At 34.5% G+C, this 19229-nt stretch overlaps 1 protein-coding gene across 1 annotated transcript in view; it reads left to right on the top strand.

Annotated features, from left to right (window-relative positions):
• The window catches only part of MUC19 (mucin 19, oligomeric), an 83706-nt gene that overhangs the window by 24585 nt on the left and 39892 nt on the right, over positions 1-19229 (top strand). Inside the window, 16 exon segments of the mRNA XM_043879082.1 lie at positions 167-413; positions 2427-2479; positions 2577-2677; positions 2939-3090; positions 3385-3523; positions 4558-4662; positions 4750-4944; positions 5784-6023; positions 6095-6251; positions 7256-7381; positions 8965-9106; positions 9750-9781; positions 10320-10349; positions 11313-11354; positions 11890-11922; positions 12290-12331. Coding sequence (XP_043735017.1) covers positions 167-413; positions 2427-2479; positions 2577-2677; positions 2939-3090; positions 3385-3523; positions 4558-4662; positions 4750-4944; positions 5784-6023; positions 6095-6251; positions 7256-7381; positions 8965-9106; positions 9750-9781; positions 10320-10349; positions 11313-11354; positions 11890-11922; positions 12290-12331 — 1836 coding nt within the window.

The following is a 19229-nucleotide window of genomic DNA, read 5'->3' as shown; positions in this document are numbered from 1 at the left end:
AGCAGTGTCTCAATACTGACAGAAAAAAAGGACAAGTACCTTTTCCTTTATTATTCATAACTCAATTATGGTCAATTCACTATAATACTGTAAACATCAAGTTGAATTAAGATTACTAATTACCCTGGATATTTACATGCTGACCATATTTTCCCTATACCAACAGATCAATCTTGTCCTAGTGGCCTAGTTTTCAAGTACAATGTAAAAACCTGCAATAGTTCTTGCCGATCATTGTCAGAGAGAGATAAGAGCTGTGATATGGAAGGCATTCCAGTTGATGGATGCACTTGCCCTGATGAAATGTACAAGAATAATGAAGGAAATTGTGTTTCAAAATCTCAGTGTGACTGCTACATAAATGATGAGGTCGTGCAACCAGGCAAACTCATCCATATTGATGACAACAAATGGTATGGAAATTCCACATATACTTGTTATGACTTTAAAATCAAGAGACTTTGCTGTTCAAAGAAATCGTCTTTTGCTTGGATGAAATCTTCTTTAGACCTGCCACATTTTAAATTTTGTATTTCTCATTAAAGTTTAATATTACCTGGAGTGTACATTTCACTGTAATGGCCATTGCTGATATAGCCCACTCATGTTTGGTTTTAAATGACAGTAGCAAAATATTCTAGTAGCTGCTATGTACAGAGAATGCAAAGCAATTTCATACTCAGGCAATTCCTAGTTGTCTCTCAGCATTTATCATTCAACCAACAGTTATTCAATAAATGCCCACCATGTGTCAGGCTTTGTGCTAAGCACTGGAGTTGCAAAGATGAGTGGTTGTTGTCTTGGGCTCAGAGTAAGCATGCAGACTATTGCAAAGAGGTTTATATACTATCATATGGTACTAGCAAGGGCCAGTTGCTACCTCAGGAGATTTAAAAAAGAAAAAAAAGAAAAACACAACTTCTCAGAAGAGACCAGCATTTCAGTTTTCCTCAGGGACGAATCTTTTTCCTGACAAAATTGGAGTGTGAAGAGTGACTTCCAGTCAAGGAAACAGAATGCAGTAATGTAGGAAATGCTTAAAATAGTATTGTACATGTCGGTTGTTGTTACACAAGATTGTGCTGGAAAAGAAGAAACTAACCAGGTCATATTCCAGAATTTAAACTTTGTTCCAGGGTGGTAGGAGGTATCAAAGAACTATAACTTTTTGTGATGGATAAGGAGGTTGTGATTCCTGCAGTTTGGGCAAAGTAATTTATCTACATTTCTAATTTCATGAACAGAAATAGCAATTCTTAAAGACATAACTGCAAAAGTGAAGCAGTCATTCCAAAAATCTTTGGATGCACCTTCTCTCTTTTCTTTAGTTCCATGTCGATGTATGGCAAAAACCACCACAAGATTGTAATTAGCCTCCAATTAAAATAAATTAATTTTAAAAAGATATCATTTAGCAATGAATAATAATAATTTGGTCATTTTAAAGGAAAGCATATGTAACAACTCCTTTTAATCAACAAAGTACACAGAACATTTGGTTGGGATTTAATTAACGATTACTTTCCCAGTAAATGCTGGAGAATCGGTAGATTACCTGTTTAATAAAACTTAGGCTAGCACCTCCAAATTATGGATGGTGTTAGCATTTTCCTGTTTTCAATCTGTAAAACCTCTTCTTTGTACTACTGTGTGAACTTGACTGTTCTTTGCTTGCTCTCTGTCATGTCTCCGGTACTGTCACTGGGATGTCATATCTAAAGCATTGTTCTGATTGTGCCACTTAGCTGCTCAAAAAGCGATTTTAGGGTGACAGTTGCCTAAAGAATAGAAACAAACTTGCATGTCATTTGAGACCATCTGAAATCTGGTTATAACTTACTTCTACCACTTCTCCCTAGGTATCCTACCTTCTATCCAAACAAGTCAGCAGAACATGCCTTGTTCTTTCCTTTGTCACAGCTTTGCATCTTATCAGCAACATCTGTTGAAACTTACTTATCCATCAAAATCCAGCCATCTTTTCCATTTAGTTTTCTACATGTCCCTAAGAACCTTATTTGTACATTCCTATAATGCATACAAGTTGTATCTTATAATTTGTTACATTTTATGCATCTTTCTTCTGCTTCCAAGGTGGCTCAGGGTAAAGAATCCACCTACCAGTGCTGGAGCCACAGGAGACACTGGTTTGATCCTTGGGTTGGGAAGATCCCCTGGAGGAGGAAATGGCAACCCACTCCAGTATTCTTGCCTGGGAAATCACATGGACAGAGGAGCCTGGTGGTTTGCAAAGAATCGGACGTGATTGAGCACATGCACATGCATCTTTTGGGGGACTGTATCTCATTGACCTTATTATTCATGATATAGCAGGGGGTTTATGAATGAGGGATGAAAGTTGGTATAACAGTGTATTAAGCTGTCATTGAAATTTTATTTAAATTTATAATTTTTTTTCTTTCCAGTGTCTGTAGAGATGGGATTCTTCTTTGCCAGACTCCCATTGATTTAACACTACGTAAGTTTTGAAATCACGATGCAAGCTTAAGATATCTACTTTGGTTAAAATAAGCAGATCAGGAGGCCCTTGACTAACAACTTCCTTTGCCTCACAGAGAATTGTTCTGGAGGGGCTGAATATGTTGACTGTAGGAATCCTAAGGCACAGAGGAGAGTTGATAGTACATGTAGCACTCGGAACATACCTACTTTTGATGTAAGTAACATGGTATTAGAGTTTAGATTTTTAAAAACTTTTATTTCAAAAAAACTTTTGTTTCAGTGAAGATGAAAATTAAGACATCAAAGAAAAATAATTAGAAGGTCATATTATTTTTGTGTGTCATTTTGAATTGTCAAATGCTGATTCTAACTGTATACTTGGTTTATTTATGCATTGTCAAGTATTAATACAACTGATAATGCAAAGAATTTAGACTAGTGCCTCATGGTGTATATTTTATATTTACTTCTATAGGACAACTTGCCTTGCAAACGTGGGTGCTACTGTCCTGAAGGAATGGTTCGAAATTCTAAAGGGAACTGTGTCTTTCCTGATGACTGCCCATGCTCTTTTGGTGGACGAGAGTATGACCAAGGAAGTGTCACCTCAGTCGGCTGCAACAAATGGTATATAATAAAGAATTATTGTCTTTGTTTTGGATATTAGAAAGCATACAATCTGCTCTTATTTTTATGGGAAAGGAGTCATACTTTGGGGTATTTGGGAAAATAATGGTCAGATGTAGTTAGAAAAACTATTTTTAAAACAAATTTTATATAGCATTAAAATTTGAACATCATGTAATGGACAACTGCAAAATTTAAACTGATATGTCTTGTGATTCTTTACAAAAGCAATATGAGCTCAGTCATAATCTTGGCGTGATACAATTACCACACTGTATCATTGTTTTCTTCTAGTACTTGCATAAAAGGATCTTGGAACTGTACACAAAATGAATGTCAAACCACCTGTCATATCTATGGGGACGGTCATGTTAGAACTTTTGATGGAAAAAGTTACAGCTTTGATGGTCTTTGCCAGTATGCACTTATCGAGGTAATTACAAGTGTGTTTTTAAACAATTTTTCTTTACTTCATAATTATTAGATGAACTCTGGAGAATTTTATTCTCAAAAATGTGAATTAAAAAAAAAAAAACATGCCACATATATGTTTCTTGAAGGCAGTAAAATGTAATATAATGTAATGATGGTTCTGGAGCCGATAGGCCTAAATTTCACTCCTGCCTCTGCCATTTCTCAGATGTGTGACTTTGGGCACATACCTTAATTTCTCTGTGTCTCAGTTTCCTTAACTGTATAATGGAAATAGCCCCTACTTGAAACCAAATTAGAGAAAATATTGGAGCACATAATAAGTGCTCAATAAATGTTGGGTGTCATTATTTTAGCAACAGTACTATCAGCAACGATGACAGTTACCATTTTATGACTGCTTCTTTTCCAAGTGAATCTATACATTTAATCATTTATAATATAAAACGCTTGTATTATTATCCCCATGAAGGAGATGAAGAAGTTGAGGTTTACAGAGGTTAAGCAACCTGAACTACTAGGTAGAAAATGCCCATATTCAAACCTAGATCTGTCAGATTCTGGAGTCCATGCTTGCTCCATATACTTAAACTGCTTGCTAAGTAACATGTAATGGGTGAAATATGGATTGTTTTGCATGAGTTTTGAGTGAATATCAAGTTTCATATAAATCACTGAAGAAAAAGACATCTTTATCTAGCTGTCTGAACAATCTAGAAATAAATTTAAGATTATAAACTTACATAATCTTATAATTTATAAGATTATAAATTTACACTCACATCTATGGTATAATTCTAAGCTTGTATGGAAGTAATGGGAAAAGAACTGAGTCAAACAAGTTAGTTTGGACTCAGCCAAGACTACAGATTTGCAACACAGATAACCATTGTCTTTTGGAAATTCCATAATGTAACATATGGTAATTTATTAAGTATAAGGTGTCACTGTCTAAGAAATATTTGTCTGATACGAATATTGTAATTGAGTTCCATGTTCCTGATATAAACTATTATTAAAATTTAATTTTTAAAGGATTATTGTGGTCGTGAAAATGGCACATTCCGTATTTTAACTGAAAGCGTCCCGTGCTGTGAGGATGGACTTACATGCTCGAGAAAAATTATAGTTGCTTTTCAGGTACAGTACTATTTTTTTCCCCCTCAGATTATGAACTGCCAAATAAGATTGACGTTACTGTAAGTAAGTCTGTCTTTTAACTTACAGGATCAAAATATTGTGTTGCATGATGGTAAAGTTACAGCAGTCAAAACTACAGAAAGTAAGGAATGTGAACTCAATGGAAATTCATACTCTGTTCATACCGTTGGCCTGTACTTGATTCTGAAATTTTTAAACGGAATAACCGTAATTTGGGACAAAAATACAAGAATTTCTGTTATACTGGATCCACGCTGGAATGTATGTATATCACTTTCATAAATATATATATCTCAACATACTATAACAGAGCAAATAGCAAACAGATACAGATAGTATACTTCAGTCATGTCCGACTCTTTGCGACCCCATGGACTGTAGCCCACCAGGCTCCTCTGTTCATGGGATTCTCCAGGCAAGAATACTGCAGAGGGTTGCCATGCCCTCCTCCAGGGGATCTTCCTGACCCAGGGATTGAACCGATGACTCCTGTGACTCTCCTGCATTGCAGGTGGATTCTTTACCACTGAACCACTGGGGAAGTCTGCAAATAGCATAGTAGAAGTGAAATCATTTTTGCTACTAAGAGTTAGAGGACAGATTCAAAGGTAGAAAGTGGGAGAATGGCAATATTTATCATAGAGCAATGCTTCTTGTCTGGTCAACCTCACATGTAATATTAAATGTAATCAAAGATGATAGAATTTGATGGACAATAAATGCAGTAAACCTGATGAATTCTATTTTAGCCATATTTGGTTGCTTGGTGTATAGATAGAATTAATGTAGTTCTCAGAGCAAATATTCTAAGAACCTAAGAGTACAGTTCTGTCAAATTTGAAGCTAGTGAATGTAATTATTTTTTAATTCTTAAGGCATTTATCTTGATCAGTACTAGATCATTTTGCAATATAGGACACCTTGGATTAAACGGGAGGAGAAGCTTATCTACAGATTCTGGTTTTCTGCCAAAATTTGGAATTCAAAATAAACTTGTATACAATCTTAATATCTCTATCATATATCTATCTAAATCTATCTATCTGTCTATGTATCTCTAGCATAACTCACGTTTTCGGCACTCTTTCTGATCTATGTAGGGTCAGGTGTGCGGTCTCTGTGGAAATAACAATGGTGATCTGAAGGATGATTTCACCACAAGATACTCCTCAGTAGCTGCTGGAACACTGGAGTTTGGAAATAGTTGGAAAACAAGTCAAGAATGTTCAGACACAGTTGCTCAAACCTTCCCATGTGACTCAAATCCATACTGTAAAGCCTGGGCCGTGCGGAAGTGTGAGATCATTCGGGACAGCACCTTCAGAGAGTGCCACAATAAGGTAGGGGGCCCTGAGAGCAAGGGCAGCCTCAGGCTTTGCCCTCAGAGACTGATGCGCTGTGCTGTCCCCAGGTGGACCCCAGTGAGTACTATGATGCGTGTATTGAGGAGGCCTGCGCCTGTGACATGGAGGGGAAGTACCTGGGATTCTGCACGGCGGTGGCGATGTACGCAGAGGCCTGCAGCGCAGTTGGAGTCTGTGTCACGTGGAGAAAACCAGACCTCTGTCGTAAGTGACGTCCATGTGTTGCTCTTCTTTAAGCCATAACTAGAATCGTTTTGTTAAGGCAATCAGCCTTCTCATATTTCCTAGAAAATACACATTCTTGGGCATAAACAGGCTTAAAAACATATTAATATGTTTGTTCGTGATGGAAAAAAATACCTATTTAATATAGCACTTGCCATGGTGCACCAAATTCAATTTTAGTTTCAAAAGTTATGTTCACAGAGGAAGATTGAATATTGATGGAAAATATTTCTTATTCATACTTAGATGAGCAATGAACTGCCTACCTATCTTAGTATATTACATATTCTTAAATATTTACCTCACATTTCACTTTTGTTTGAAGTCCTTACACATCATCTTGAAAATGTTTATAGTGCTCTAGTCAAGATAAACTATAATATGAATATAAACAGAATTTTGATATGTGTGAAATATGGTAACTTTAGTAGAAATTAGTCAACTCTTTTTCTTCCAAAGGAAGGTATTGTAAGAGAAAATGTGACAAATGTTGAAATTGAATTTGCATTTTATTCGGTCTATTATGTACAGCTTTACATATTGAAATATTATATTGAATATTATATTGAAATCTTTAGTTACCTCATTTGGGAACTGTTATTTACACTTAAAAAGACCAGTTTTCCTAGAGATTTATTTTCCTCGCTTAAGGCTAAACATTAAAACCATGAATATAGAGTATGATCAAAAATAGCTCAAAAATTGGAAAAGTTAATGTTTACTCTTCTTCTTAAAATCAATCTTATTGTGAGATTTTTTTTTAAATGCTATTTTGATTCTATAAGTTTCCCTCCCTTTTAAAAAAACTGTTTTGGCTTGTATGGCAATTTGGATACAGCCAAAGGACTTAATAAGACAGAATGATATACTTTAGGTCTGTTTATTGTTAGTATCATTCAAAATCTCTCATAAAAATGCTTTGGAAAATTGAAGTTGAAAATTGTCATAATGAATGCAAGTAATTTGTTATAATTCAATCTTAGCTGTCTACTGTGATTATTATAATGCACCTGGGGAATTCAGCTGGCATTATGAACCCTGTGGCACAGTGACTGCCAAAACATGCAAAGATCGAGTAATTGGCCAGAAATTTTCTGCACTTTTAGAAGGTAAGACATATTTTAATAATACCCACGAAAAGGTGCAGATTATACTGATATCTTAAAACTGGGAAATGTTAGTTTCTGGCAGTTCAGTATCTTACATTTTGTAATTTAATGAATATCTATTTATCTTTATTATGACATTAGTATTTCTACATTAGAAACATTTTCTCTAGGCATAAATTATCTATTTAACAGGAGAGAGAGAGAACATAGTGGTCTCATCCTACTAGCAATCTTCATACGTTTCATTAGACAAGGCATTTGTTGAAATTATCATTGCAGAATGCAACATATAATATAGTCTCACTTGAATGGAGGCCAGTTAACTATACCCACAGTTAAAAAGTACTTTACTCTTAGCATTACATATCTTAGATAAAAATAAAGAAGTGGCAAAAAAACAAGATGATACAAAAGCTTTCTGACAGTCACATCTATGTTAAATCCCAGGCTTTGGGATATTTTGAGCCCATTTTATTATGATTTCTGCTATCTTCATCTATCTGATGAAATAGTATCTATTTATTTATTTTCCATTTATTTTTATTAGTTGGAGGCTAATTACTTTACAATATTGTAGTGGTTTTTGCCATACATTGACACGAATCAGCCATGGATTTACATGTATTCCCCATCCCGATCCCTCCGCCCACCTCCCTCTCCACTCGCTCCCTCTGGGTCTTCCCAGTGCACCAGGCCCAAGCACTTGTCTCATGCATCCAGCCTGGGCTGGTGATCTGTTTCACCCTTGATAATATACATGTTTCGATGCTGTTCTCTCGAAACATCCCACCCTCGCCTTCTCCCACAGAGTCCAAAAGTCTGTTCTGTACATCTGTGTCTCTTTTTCTGTTTTGCATATAGGGTTATCGTTACCATCTTTCTAAATTCCATATATATGCATTAGTATACTGTATTTGTCTTTATCTTTCTGGCTTACTTCACTCTGTATAATTGGCTCCAGTTTCATTCATCTCATTAGAACTGATTCAAATGAATTCTTTTTAATGGCTGAGTAATATTCCATGGTGTATATGTACCACAGCATTTCTTTAAAAACTGGAAATAGAACTGCCATATGACCCAGCAATCCCACTTCTGGGCATACACACCGAGGAAACCAGATCTGAAAGAGACACGTGCACCCCAATGTTCATCGCAGCACTGTTTATAATAGCCAGGACATGGAAGCAACCTAGATGTCCATCAGCAGACGAATAGATAATGAAATAGTATTTAGAATTGGTATTCATGAAAGTGTTTAGAATTGGCATTCACGTTTCAAGACACATACTTATCCAAGTCTTGTGTTATGTTCAACATCGTGGCTGTCATTACAGTAGTAAACCTCTTAAAATATTTAGGAAATATTTTAGAAAAAATTAAGTCAGCTGAAATTTCTAAGTTCTCAGGTTGATATTTCATTGCCAAAGAATCTGAATCCTGTTCAATTTTATGTTTTTCACTAAAAGTATGCTGTTATCTACTTCAGTTCTTGGAATCATTGAAGTAAGTGTACAAATATATAATGCAGTATGGGGAGTTTCAGCAAATAGAGATGAACTGAGGGCCGTTTTTACACACAGGCTGTTATGCCAAATGCCCGGACAGTGCTCCCTACCTGGATGAGAATACTATGAAGTGCGTCAGTTTGTCTGAGTGCAGCTGCTTCTATAATGACATCGTACCAGCCGGTGGAGTGATTCAAGATAACTGTGGGAGAACATGGTATATTCTCTAACTGTCTGATAGTTCTGTTCCTTACATTTTTATTTAGAAAACAAGAAAAAAATCAATGAATGTATTGTTAACTCTGTTACTTCTATATGAGGAGGTCAGCTTTAGGTTCAGTTTTATGTTACTTATTTTGGGTTTTCATTAAATCCATGTATGGACTAATGATTTGTTAAATCTTAGTGGAAAAGACAGTACAGAAAGTGTCACTATGTTGTTTTGGGTAAAAAGAAAGTTTTCATTCCATAAATGTAAGATCATATTTATAGGCTTTCAAAGGGAGGTCTGTACTAGAGCAACAAGTCCATCAAAAAACATCATGTTTGAAACTTAAAATGTAAGAACTAACTTTACAGCTTGATTCCAAACATTCTTTTAGGTCCCAAGGATACCTCAGTGAAAAGATTAGGAAACAATACAGGGAAAAACAAAAAAACAAAAACAAAACCAATTTGAACCCATAGCATGCTCTTGGGGAAACAATTATTTATTTTTCTCTTATTTGGTTCTGTTTTGATCTTCACTGTTAGACAATTTGTTGCTTTAAATTTAGGAAATGTATATAATTAGGAGTTAAAACTTTCAAGTTCTTTCTCTTTTTGATTGTTTCTGTTTTTGTTTATAATTTAACTTTCAGCTATTGCATCGCAGGAGAATTGGAGTGCAGTGGTGAGTCACTATATTTTACTCTAATTGATTTAGGAAAGATGAGATAAAGAGTTTGGAGTCTTTTTAGACCATCAACAGCAGAGGAGTATGTAGTTAATGCTTTATACTGTCCTCAGTGGATTGACACAATCCCGTTTCAGTGTGTTTGTTTATGTTGGATCAGTTCAAAATCAATGCTGCCAAGGCACTTGAAACCACTGGCAGATGGGGCAGTTCTCTTACTCTACTCCTGCCTGTCTGTAGGCTCTGGGAACTAAGGAAGTGAGACATCAGTTAAAACAGTTTAATAAAGGGATGGAATGGAACATGATAGCTATATAGGTAGAATTAACTACTTGAAGGATTACTCATATGCAACATATATCTTAAAAAGAACTTTCAATAAACTTCAAAGGAATATATAAATGATTCTTTTTGTGTATTCAAAATTGCAAGAAGTGAAATAAAAAAGAAAGATAATTCATAGGCAACTTGAGTTTTAGAATTTTTTTCACAACTTTTCATTTCTGTCAGTAATAGTAATTTGTGATTATTTCAGAAACTGCTCCTACAAATTCAACATATACAGGTAAAATCATCATTATGGTTTAAATGTGTATTTCTGATTTCTTTTTGTGATAATCATTTGTAGTTTCACATGAGTCTGTGCCAGTAAAAGATATGCTGATAAATATACTGATATAAAATTTCAAATTAAAATTAAGTTCTAGAAAATATGTCAAAATATAATTTCATTATACTCCTGTGAGTTAAGTTAGTAATGTGATTAGAACATAAAATAGGTATTACATGCTTATTATTAGTTGAACATCATCATCCAAAGCTTGACATTTTTAGATGATAATTTGAACAAATGGAATGAAAAAGTAAATGTGATCTCCTGTGAAGTAAATATTTTGAAATCATGATTATACCGGGAGGTGAAAACACAGAAGTAAAAATTAATTTATTTTTCTTAACTTGTGTATTTCTTGCAAGCTATAAGGCTACTTTAGTTATATCCATTCAAGAGAGTACTGGGAAAAATGCAGTTTAACTTTGGCTTTGGAACTTTAAATTTACTGGTGGTAAGTGTACTTAGAGTTACTGCAGTACACTTACATACTCTTATTTCTCATTGATCAATATTTGGAGGTTATGTCAATTAAGAGATAGTATTGTAAATTGGAAGCCTTAGGTTGTGATAATGTATTTAGTATGTGATCATCAGTGAAGTGATATTTATTTTAGTTATCATAGGTTACTTTCCTAAAGCTAAGTGCAGAGTTCATCTTGGCCCATAAATAGATTTAATAAAGTTCCTGTGAGATTTTGGTTAAGTGGTAATAATAGAAAATAATTAATCATTTTTGTTGGACATACAGTAAGAGTTATTGATATTGATCTGAATGAAAGATTGTTTTGTCAATTAACCTCCGCATACAATTTCAGAAATTTTTATTGAGTCTTTGGCAACTGGTTTCTTGAAATAAATTTGCCAGAAAAATTATTTAAGTAATTTATTTTCATAAATATTGTCTTCCCCAAACAGTTTCTACTACAACAGCTACCTCCATACTAAGCACCGAAGCAGGTAAAAAAAAAATGCTTATTTGTTTTTTAGCATCTAAATAAGCTATGGATGAGTTTGCAACTCAGGCATTTTGGCCCTTTTCCCCAAAGTTGTCATTTTCTCTTTATTTATTTCTTAAATGCCAAATAGTAAGGTCTACATCCAATTGTGATATTGAAGAACCTCTTCCCTATTTAGAGACCATATGTCCTAAAAAGAACATTCTGCATGTTACTAATTTGAAAAAAAAAAAAAAAAAAAGGCTACAGAATAAAATTCTATGCTAAATTCCTTGAAAATAAATTATATTTTCTTTTCAACTTACACCAAAGAATTTTAACTTTAACTGAATCACTTGTAATTAAAGCAGTGGTCAAAGAAGTACAAGAGCATATTAAAATGTGTAAGCATCTGGTAAATGAACTTAACTGTTGCATTTCATCATTTATTTGCATTCTAGAGATATCTAATAGTGTCTAAATAAATACTTTATTATCTTGTCTTTCAAAACCATCTGAACATACATTTCCAAATATTTGTCTCCTCCTTTGTACAGCAATTACACTGGTCACCAATAGCTCAGGCACAGGTAAGCAATAATCATCAACCACAACTTAAGAGGAACTTAAAAATAATCCAAAACTTCCTTTTGCAGTATTATTTATACCTTTGCAATTACATTTTTTGGGGAAGATTTTTTTTTTCTGTTTTTGTTTTGTTTTTAAGATTTTAGAAAAAAGTGTTATACAAACTGATAAAAGTCTTTGACATTTTACTTGTGGTCTATAGATTTTAAACTTTATTTTTATGTTTTGACATCTATTTAACTATTTAATCAGATTTCTCTGAAACATTAATTTCAAGTTGATCCATTTTATATATGATCATAGATGTTATCAGAAACATAATTTTCCTTCCATATAAAACATTTTTTCCTATTATTTTCTCCAATTCAGTAGCTTCCATTCCAGGGATTACATCAAGCAGTGAAATAACAGGTAGGTGAATCAGAAAACTTATGAAATGACAAAAAAGGTTTTTATGTATATTAAAATTGTTTTTTTAATATATTAGAATCAAGAGAGCCATTCTCCTATACTTAGGACTCTTTATTTTTCTTTTTTTTTTTTTAGGACCTTTTTCTTCACCTAACTGAACACTGTTTTTCTTTCTCCTGATATTTATTACTTTCTCTAGTTATTTATTACTTTGTCTGTCTCTGTATATACATATATATTTTAAAACATGACATTTTTATTAAGGAATGATTGGCATATAACATTCTATTAGTTTCAGGTGTTCAACATAATGACTTGGTATTTGCATATTTTGCAAAATGATCACATTTTATATAGGTAATATCCTTAAAGTCACAGATAATGGTTTGCATCCTTGTAAGGGAGAAGGCAATGGCACCCCACTCCAATACTCTTGCCTGGAAAATCCCATGGACAGAGGAGCCTGGTAGGCTGCAGTCCATGGGGTTGCTAAGAGTCGGACATGACTGAGAGACTTCACTTTCATTTTTCGATTTTATGCATTGGAGAAGGAAATGGCAACCCACTCCAGTATTCTTGTCTGGACAATCCCAGGGACGGGGGAGCCTGGTGAGTTGCCTTCTATGGGGTTGCACAGAGTCAGACACGACTGAAGCGACTTAGCAGCATTCTTAACTGCACTTAGTCCCCAACTACAAGTATTCAACAAATATTTGTAGAATGAATGGATGTTTCTTCTTTTTCCCTATCCCTAATTTTTAAATTATGTTTTTTCTTTTGTCACAGAATTTCTAGTCTAGTCATTAGACCAATGATTAGATGTTATTTATGCTGATGAAGCTTATAGTTTATACATTTCATTCATTATAGCTAATATCTCTTCTCTGGAAAACAGGGTATTGTGTAAGATCAAGATTATTTTTGGTTTATAATTTTATATTTTGATATAGAATTAGAACTAATTTGGAGCATCTTTGTAATTTTGGTGGTGTTAATTATTTGCTACTCCATACCATGTCCCTTATATTCTAAGGGCAAACATGTCAAAGTATCACCATCATAGTGTGGAATATCATAAAAGTGGCCAACTGACATGTTTAATTTATATCAAACTTTCTCTTACATTGAATATCATTAGTAGCTGTGGCTCTTTCAGTGTAAATTTAGAGAGTGACCCATTACAGAAATATTTTTCTTTATTCTACAGTTGTAAATCTATTTCTGATGGCCTACTAATGATTTCATCCTGAGTTATTTAAATACATTGCAGAAAAGTTTTCTAGCAACATAATATCTCAGCCATAAACAATAGTCTGAACTCCTAATTCTCAGTTTGATTCTCATTTGAAGATAAGCGATTTAGTTCAGTTATATAGGTCTCTTTCAGTTAAAATATAACCATTCATTCAACTACCAAAACTTTTGAATCTTGAAACCATTTAAAGTATTCTTAATAAAGAATAAAGTATTCTTAATTCAAATCAAATTCTATTGATTTGATAAGTTGTATATTCATGTACCCTGGAGGAGAGCATGGCAACACACTCCAGTATTCTTGCCTGGAGAATCCATGGACAGAAGAGCCTGGCAGGCTATGATCCACAGGGTCGTAAAGAGTCAGACAAGTGAAACAACTTAGCACACACACTCATGTACGTTGTTGTTCAGTCAATAAGTGGTGTCAACTCCTTCTGACCCAAGGACTGCAGCGGGACAGGCTCTTCTGTTCTCCACTATCTCCTGGAGTTTGCTCAAATTCCTGTCCATTGAGTCTACAGTGATATCTAACCATCTCATCCTCTGTTGCCCCCATCATTTTTGCCTTCAGTCTTTCCCAGTATCAGGGTCTTTTCCAGTAAGTTGCTTTTTCGTATCAGGTGGCCAAAGTATTGGAGCTTCAGCTTCAGCAACAGTCCTTCAAATGAATATTCAGGGTTGATTTTCTTTAGGATTGACTGGTTTGATCTCTCTGTAGTCCATGGAACTCCCAAGAGTCTTCTCCAGCACCACAACTTGAAAGCAATAGTTCTTTGGTGTTCAACCTTCTTTATGATCCAACTTTCACATCGATACATGACTACAGGAAAAAACATAGCTTTGACTATATGGATTTTGTCAGCAAAGTGATGTTTCCTCTTTTTTACTAAGCTGTCTAGGTTTGCCATAGCTTTTTTTCCAAGGAGCAAGCGTCTTTTTATTTCATAGCTGCAGTCAACATCTACAGTGAATTTAGAGCCTCGGAAAAGAGTATCCGTCACAGCTTCCACTTTTCCCCCATCTATTTTGCCATGAATTGAGAAGTCTAGATGGCATGATCTTTTTTTTTTTTAATTTTGAGTTTCAAGCCAGCTTTTTCTTTTTCCTCTTTCATCCTCATCAAGAGGCTCTTTAGTTCCTCTTCACTTTCTGCCTCTAGAGTGGTTATCATCTACATATCTGAGACTGTAGCTATTTCTCCTGGCAATCTCGATTCCAGCATGTGATTTATCCAGCCCAGCATTTGGCATGATGTACTCTGCATATAAGTTAAATGAGCAGGGTGACAATATACAGCCCTGTTATACTCCTTTACCAATTTTAAACCAGTCAGTAGTTCAATGTCTAGTTCTAACTGTTGCTTCTTGACCTGCATACAGGGTTCTTAGAAAACAGGTAAGGTGGCCTGGTACTCTTGTCCCTTTAAGGATTTTCCAGTTTCTTGTTATCTATACAGTCAAAAGGCTTTCTCATAGTCAGTGAAGCAGAAGTAGAGATGTTTTTTCCGGAATTCCTTTGCTTTCTCTATGATCCAGCGAATGTTGGCAATTTGATCTCTGGTTCCTCTGCTTTTCTAAATCCAGCTTCTACTTCTGGAATTTCTCAGTTCACATACTGCTGAAACCTAATTTGAAGGATTTTGCGCATAATCTTGCAAGCATGTGAAATAAATGGGATGTATGGTGCTTTGAACATTCTTTGGCATTGCCCTTCTTTGGGATTGGAATGAAAATTGACCTTTTCCAGTCCTGTGGCCACTGCTGAGTTTTCCAAATTTGCTGATATATTGAGTGCAGAATTTTAACAGCACTAACTTTTAGGATTTGAAATAACTAGGCAGAAATTTCATCACCTCCATTAGCTTTGTTCGTAGTGATGCTTCCTAAGGCCCACTTGACATCACACTCCAGGATGTCTGGCTGTAGGTGAGTAACCACACCATTGTAATCAACCAGGTCATTAATTATCCAAACCTTTCCTGTATAGTTCTTCTGTATTCTTGCTACCTCTTCTTAATATCTTCTGCTTATATTAGATTCTACTGTATCTGTCCTTTATTTTGCCTATCTTTGTATGAAATGTTCCCTTAGTATCTCCAATTTTATTGAAGAGATCGCTAATCTTTCCTATTCTATTGTTTTCCTCTATATCTTTGTACTGTTCATTTAAGAAGGCCTTCTTATCTCTCCTTTCTATTCTCTGGAACTCTGAATTCAGTTGGGTGCATCTTTTCCTTTCTCCCTTGCCTTTTGCTTCTCTTCTTTCCTCAGCTATATGTAAAGCCTCCTCAACAACCCCTTTGCCTTCTTACATTTCTTTTACATGGGGATGGTTTTGGTCACTGCCTCCTGTTCAGTGTTATGAACCTCCATCCTTAGTTCTTCAGGCACTGTCTACAAGATCTAATCCCTTGACTCTATTCTTCACCATCACTGTATAATCATAAGGGATTCGATTTAGGTCATACCTGAATGGCCTTGTGGTTTTTCTCTACTTCCTTTGATTTAAGCCTAAATTTTGCAGTACGGAGCTCATAATCTGAGCCACAGTCTGATTTCAGTATTGACCATCTGGTGATGTCCATATGTAGAGTTGTCTCTTGTATTGTTGGAAAAGAGCTTGCCGTGACCAACTTGTCCTCCTGACATAACCATGTTGGCCCTTGCCTGCTTCATTTTGTACTCCAAGGCCAAACTTGCCTGTTACTCTGGGTATCTCTTGATTTCCTACGTTTGCATTCCAATCCCCTATGATTGAAATGATATTATTATTATTTTTTGGTGTTACTTCTAGGAGGTCTTCTAGGTCTTCATAGAACCAATCAGCTTCAAATTCTTCAGCATCAGTGGTTGGGATCATAGACTTGGATTACTGTGATGTTGAATGGCTTGCCTTGGAAATGAACAGAGATCATTCTGTCATTTTTGAGATTGTACTCAAGTACCACATTTTGGACTCTTGTTGATTATGAAGGCTACTCCATTTCTTCTAAGGGATTCTTGCCCACAGTAGTAGATATCATGGTCACCTCAATTAAATTCACCCATTCCAGTCCATTTTAATTCACTGTTTCCTGAGATGTCGATGTTCAGTCTTGTCATTTCCTGCTTGATCATATCCCATTTACTTTGATCCATGGTCCTAATATTCTAGGTTCCTATGCAATATTTTTCTTTATAGCATCGAACTTTATTTTCATCACCAAACACATCCACTACTGAGTATCATTTCTGCTTTGGCCTAGATGCTTCATTCTTTTTGGAGCTATTCATAGTTGCCCTCTGCTCTTCCCCAGTTTGGACATTTTCCAACTGAGGGGGCTCATCTTCCAGTGTCACATCTTTTAACTTTTTCATACTGTTCATGGGGTTCTCCAGGCATGAATACTAGAGTGGGTTGCCATTTTCTCCTCCAATGAATCACAAGCAATGTGGATTATTTCAATATAATGCTGATATATTCATCCTGTATAAAAAGTAGGCAATCAGAACCAAGAAAACCATTTTGATATTTTCTAATTCATACATATATTTTCTTTTGCTGCTTTTTTCTCCCCCAAGCATTTGATTTTGAACATAATATCCTGGCAATATAATTCTGTCAGATTTTGTACTGTAGCAGAAAACTTTTCATATAAAACAGAAGGCCATAAGTAGATTACCTAGAGCTTTAGTGAGCAACTTATGAAGTTTTAGGTGCGATAATAACCTTAAAATACTACAAAAATCTCATCAATTGCTTCTACTGTAGCATTTAAAAATTACACACCTAATGTAGAGTTTTATTATAGGGAAAATTAGCTAGGTGCTTTTTTTTCTGAATTCATTTGTTGTTATTTATGACTTTTAATGCTTAATCTTACCAAATCTTATAGTTTTATTTTTCACAGAAACTCCAGTTGACATTTCATGATCTCTAGGTATAATATTAATAGTTTACTAAAATGCCATCTTAGTACTGTATTATTAATATAAGATCCACCTAATATTAATAATATCTTTTAATGAGAGTTTACTACATTTGAGTCATGATACCAAGTATTTTTTGTTCAATTTCTCATTAAATCTCAATAATCTCCCAATTGTTATTCCTCACAACACCCTCCCCCTCATATTTTACAGGGGAGGAGATGCAAACAGCTTAAATATTTTTCCAGTATTACAAATGTCAGAAGAAAAATAGATTTTCTGGTATGATGTAGAGAGAAATCAAGGTTGTTTTTCTTTTCCTTTTTATCTTTGAAAGTCAGAAATTATAATTTCACAGATGTGAATCAGTAAGGCTCCCCCAGTGTTAATCTGAAATCGGGAGACAAAATTAGTTTTTAGAAGTTTATTTTTTCATGTTAAAATTGTGCAAATGTGCCACAAATCATAAATTTTAAATAGATTTAGTCAAATAATCCCAAATATAGAGAAAATATTGATTTTCAAGTTATCAAACCAGTGGTACCTTTCCAGCATTTTTGATAATGTAGATGTAGCTTTATCTTGTTGCTGGAATAAATTAGTAAGTGGCTATTTCCCATATAAAATTTTAGATAGTAATTAATTTTCAATTTAAAAATCATTATTAGTGGTTTAATCCTTAGACCCTACTACCACTCTACCTCTTCTTTTCTGAGACTATGCCCATACCATATATAACAGGTGGGGATTTAGAAAGTATTCAAATAATAGTTGATTTAGTTTCCTCAAAAATCTGTGACTTGGGGGCTCAGATCATATCACTTGGTTATCTTTGTTGAGTAGACTAACTACATAACCATAAATTGAATACTTCAAGTTGTGCTGTAGGTTCCTGGTCTGAATACAAAATATTCAGAATAAAATTTGACATGTCTGAATTTTAATAATCATAAGAGATAGTATGTCCATTTACTGGTGACTGGAGAATCATAGCAATCTACTTAAAGTGAGGATGGCAGTCAGAAGAATCTCAGAAGTACTAGAATGTTTGTGGTAATCCTCTTTTGAAGCTCTTTTAAAAAAAGCCAAATTTAATCAACTATTGATTTTCATTTTCACATAAGAATAAACATTTAATTTTAAGGCATACCAACATACTTTAAAAAAAACTGGTTTTATAAATTCATCCAATAAGCATCACACCATAGTAAAAATAAATCAGTTTAAAGTGTTTGCTTTTAGAACACTTTTAAGGGAATTAAGGATTCTTTTTGTGGAGCAATTGCCTTGCACAAATTATAGGCTGAATGTCACATCTCATCTCTTTTACTGACATCAATGATTTAGAAGTTGAACGGCATTTGATGAATTGTGATGAATTCATAACTACATAATGATTTTTGTTTTTTAGCCTTCTAGTGGTGAACCTCTCTTGATCAGAGATGAGAAAAATGGATCCCTAAATAAGGATTTAGTCATCATCATTAACAAGTTTCTCGTTCGTTTCTAAATATAGCATGTCTCAACAAAAGCATTTAAATAGATGCTGACCAGATATAATATAACTAGGAAGACATATCATTTTGAATATATATTGCCTCTCCATGAACTATTTGCAATAGGTGGAAGGACTTCTTTTTTAGACATGAGAACCCATTTTACTCAGAATTTTGGCTTACAGTGTTCTAAATGTACTTTCATTCTGGATAGTATATAGTCCTTTTGAGTTGAAT

Source organism: Cervus elaphus, chromosome 3 (genome assembly GCF_910594005.1).
Source record: "Cervus elaphus chromosome 3, mCerEla1.1, whole genome shotgun sequence".
NCBI classification, from domain to species: domain Eukaryota; kingdom Metazoa; phylum Chordata; class Mammalia; order Artiodactyla; family Cervidae; genus Cervus; species Cervus elaphus.
Note: the sequence above shows the minus strand (reverse complement) of the source record. Positions and strands in the feature narration are given on the sequence as shown.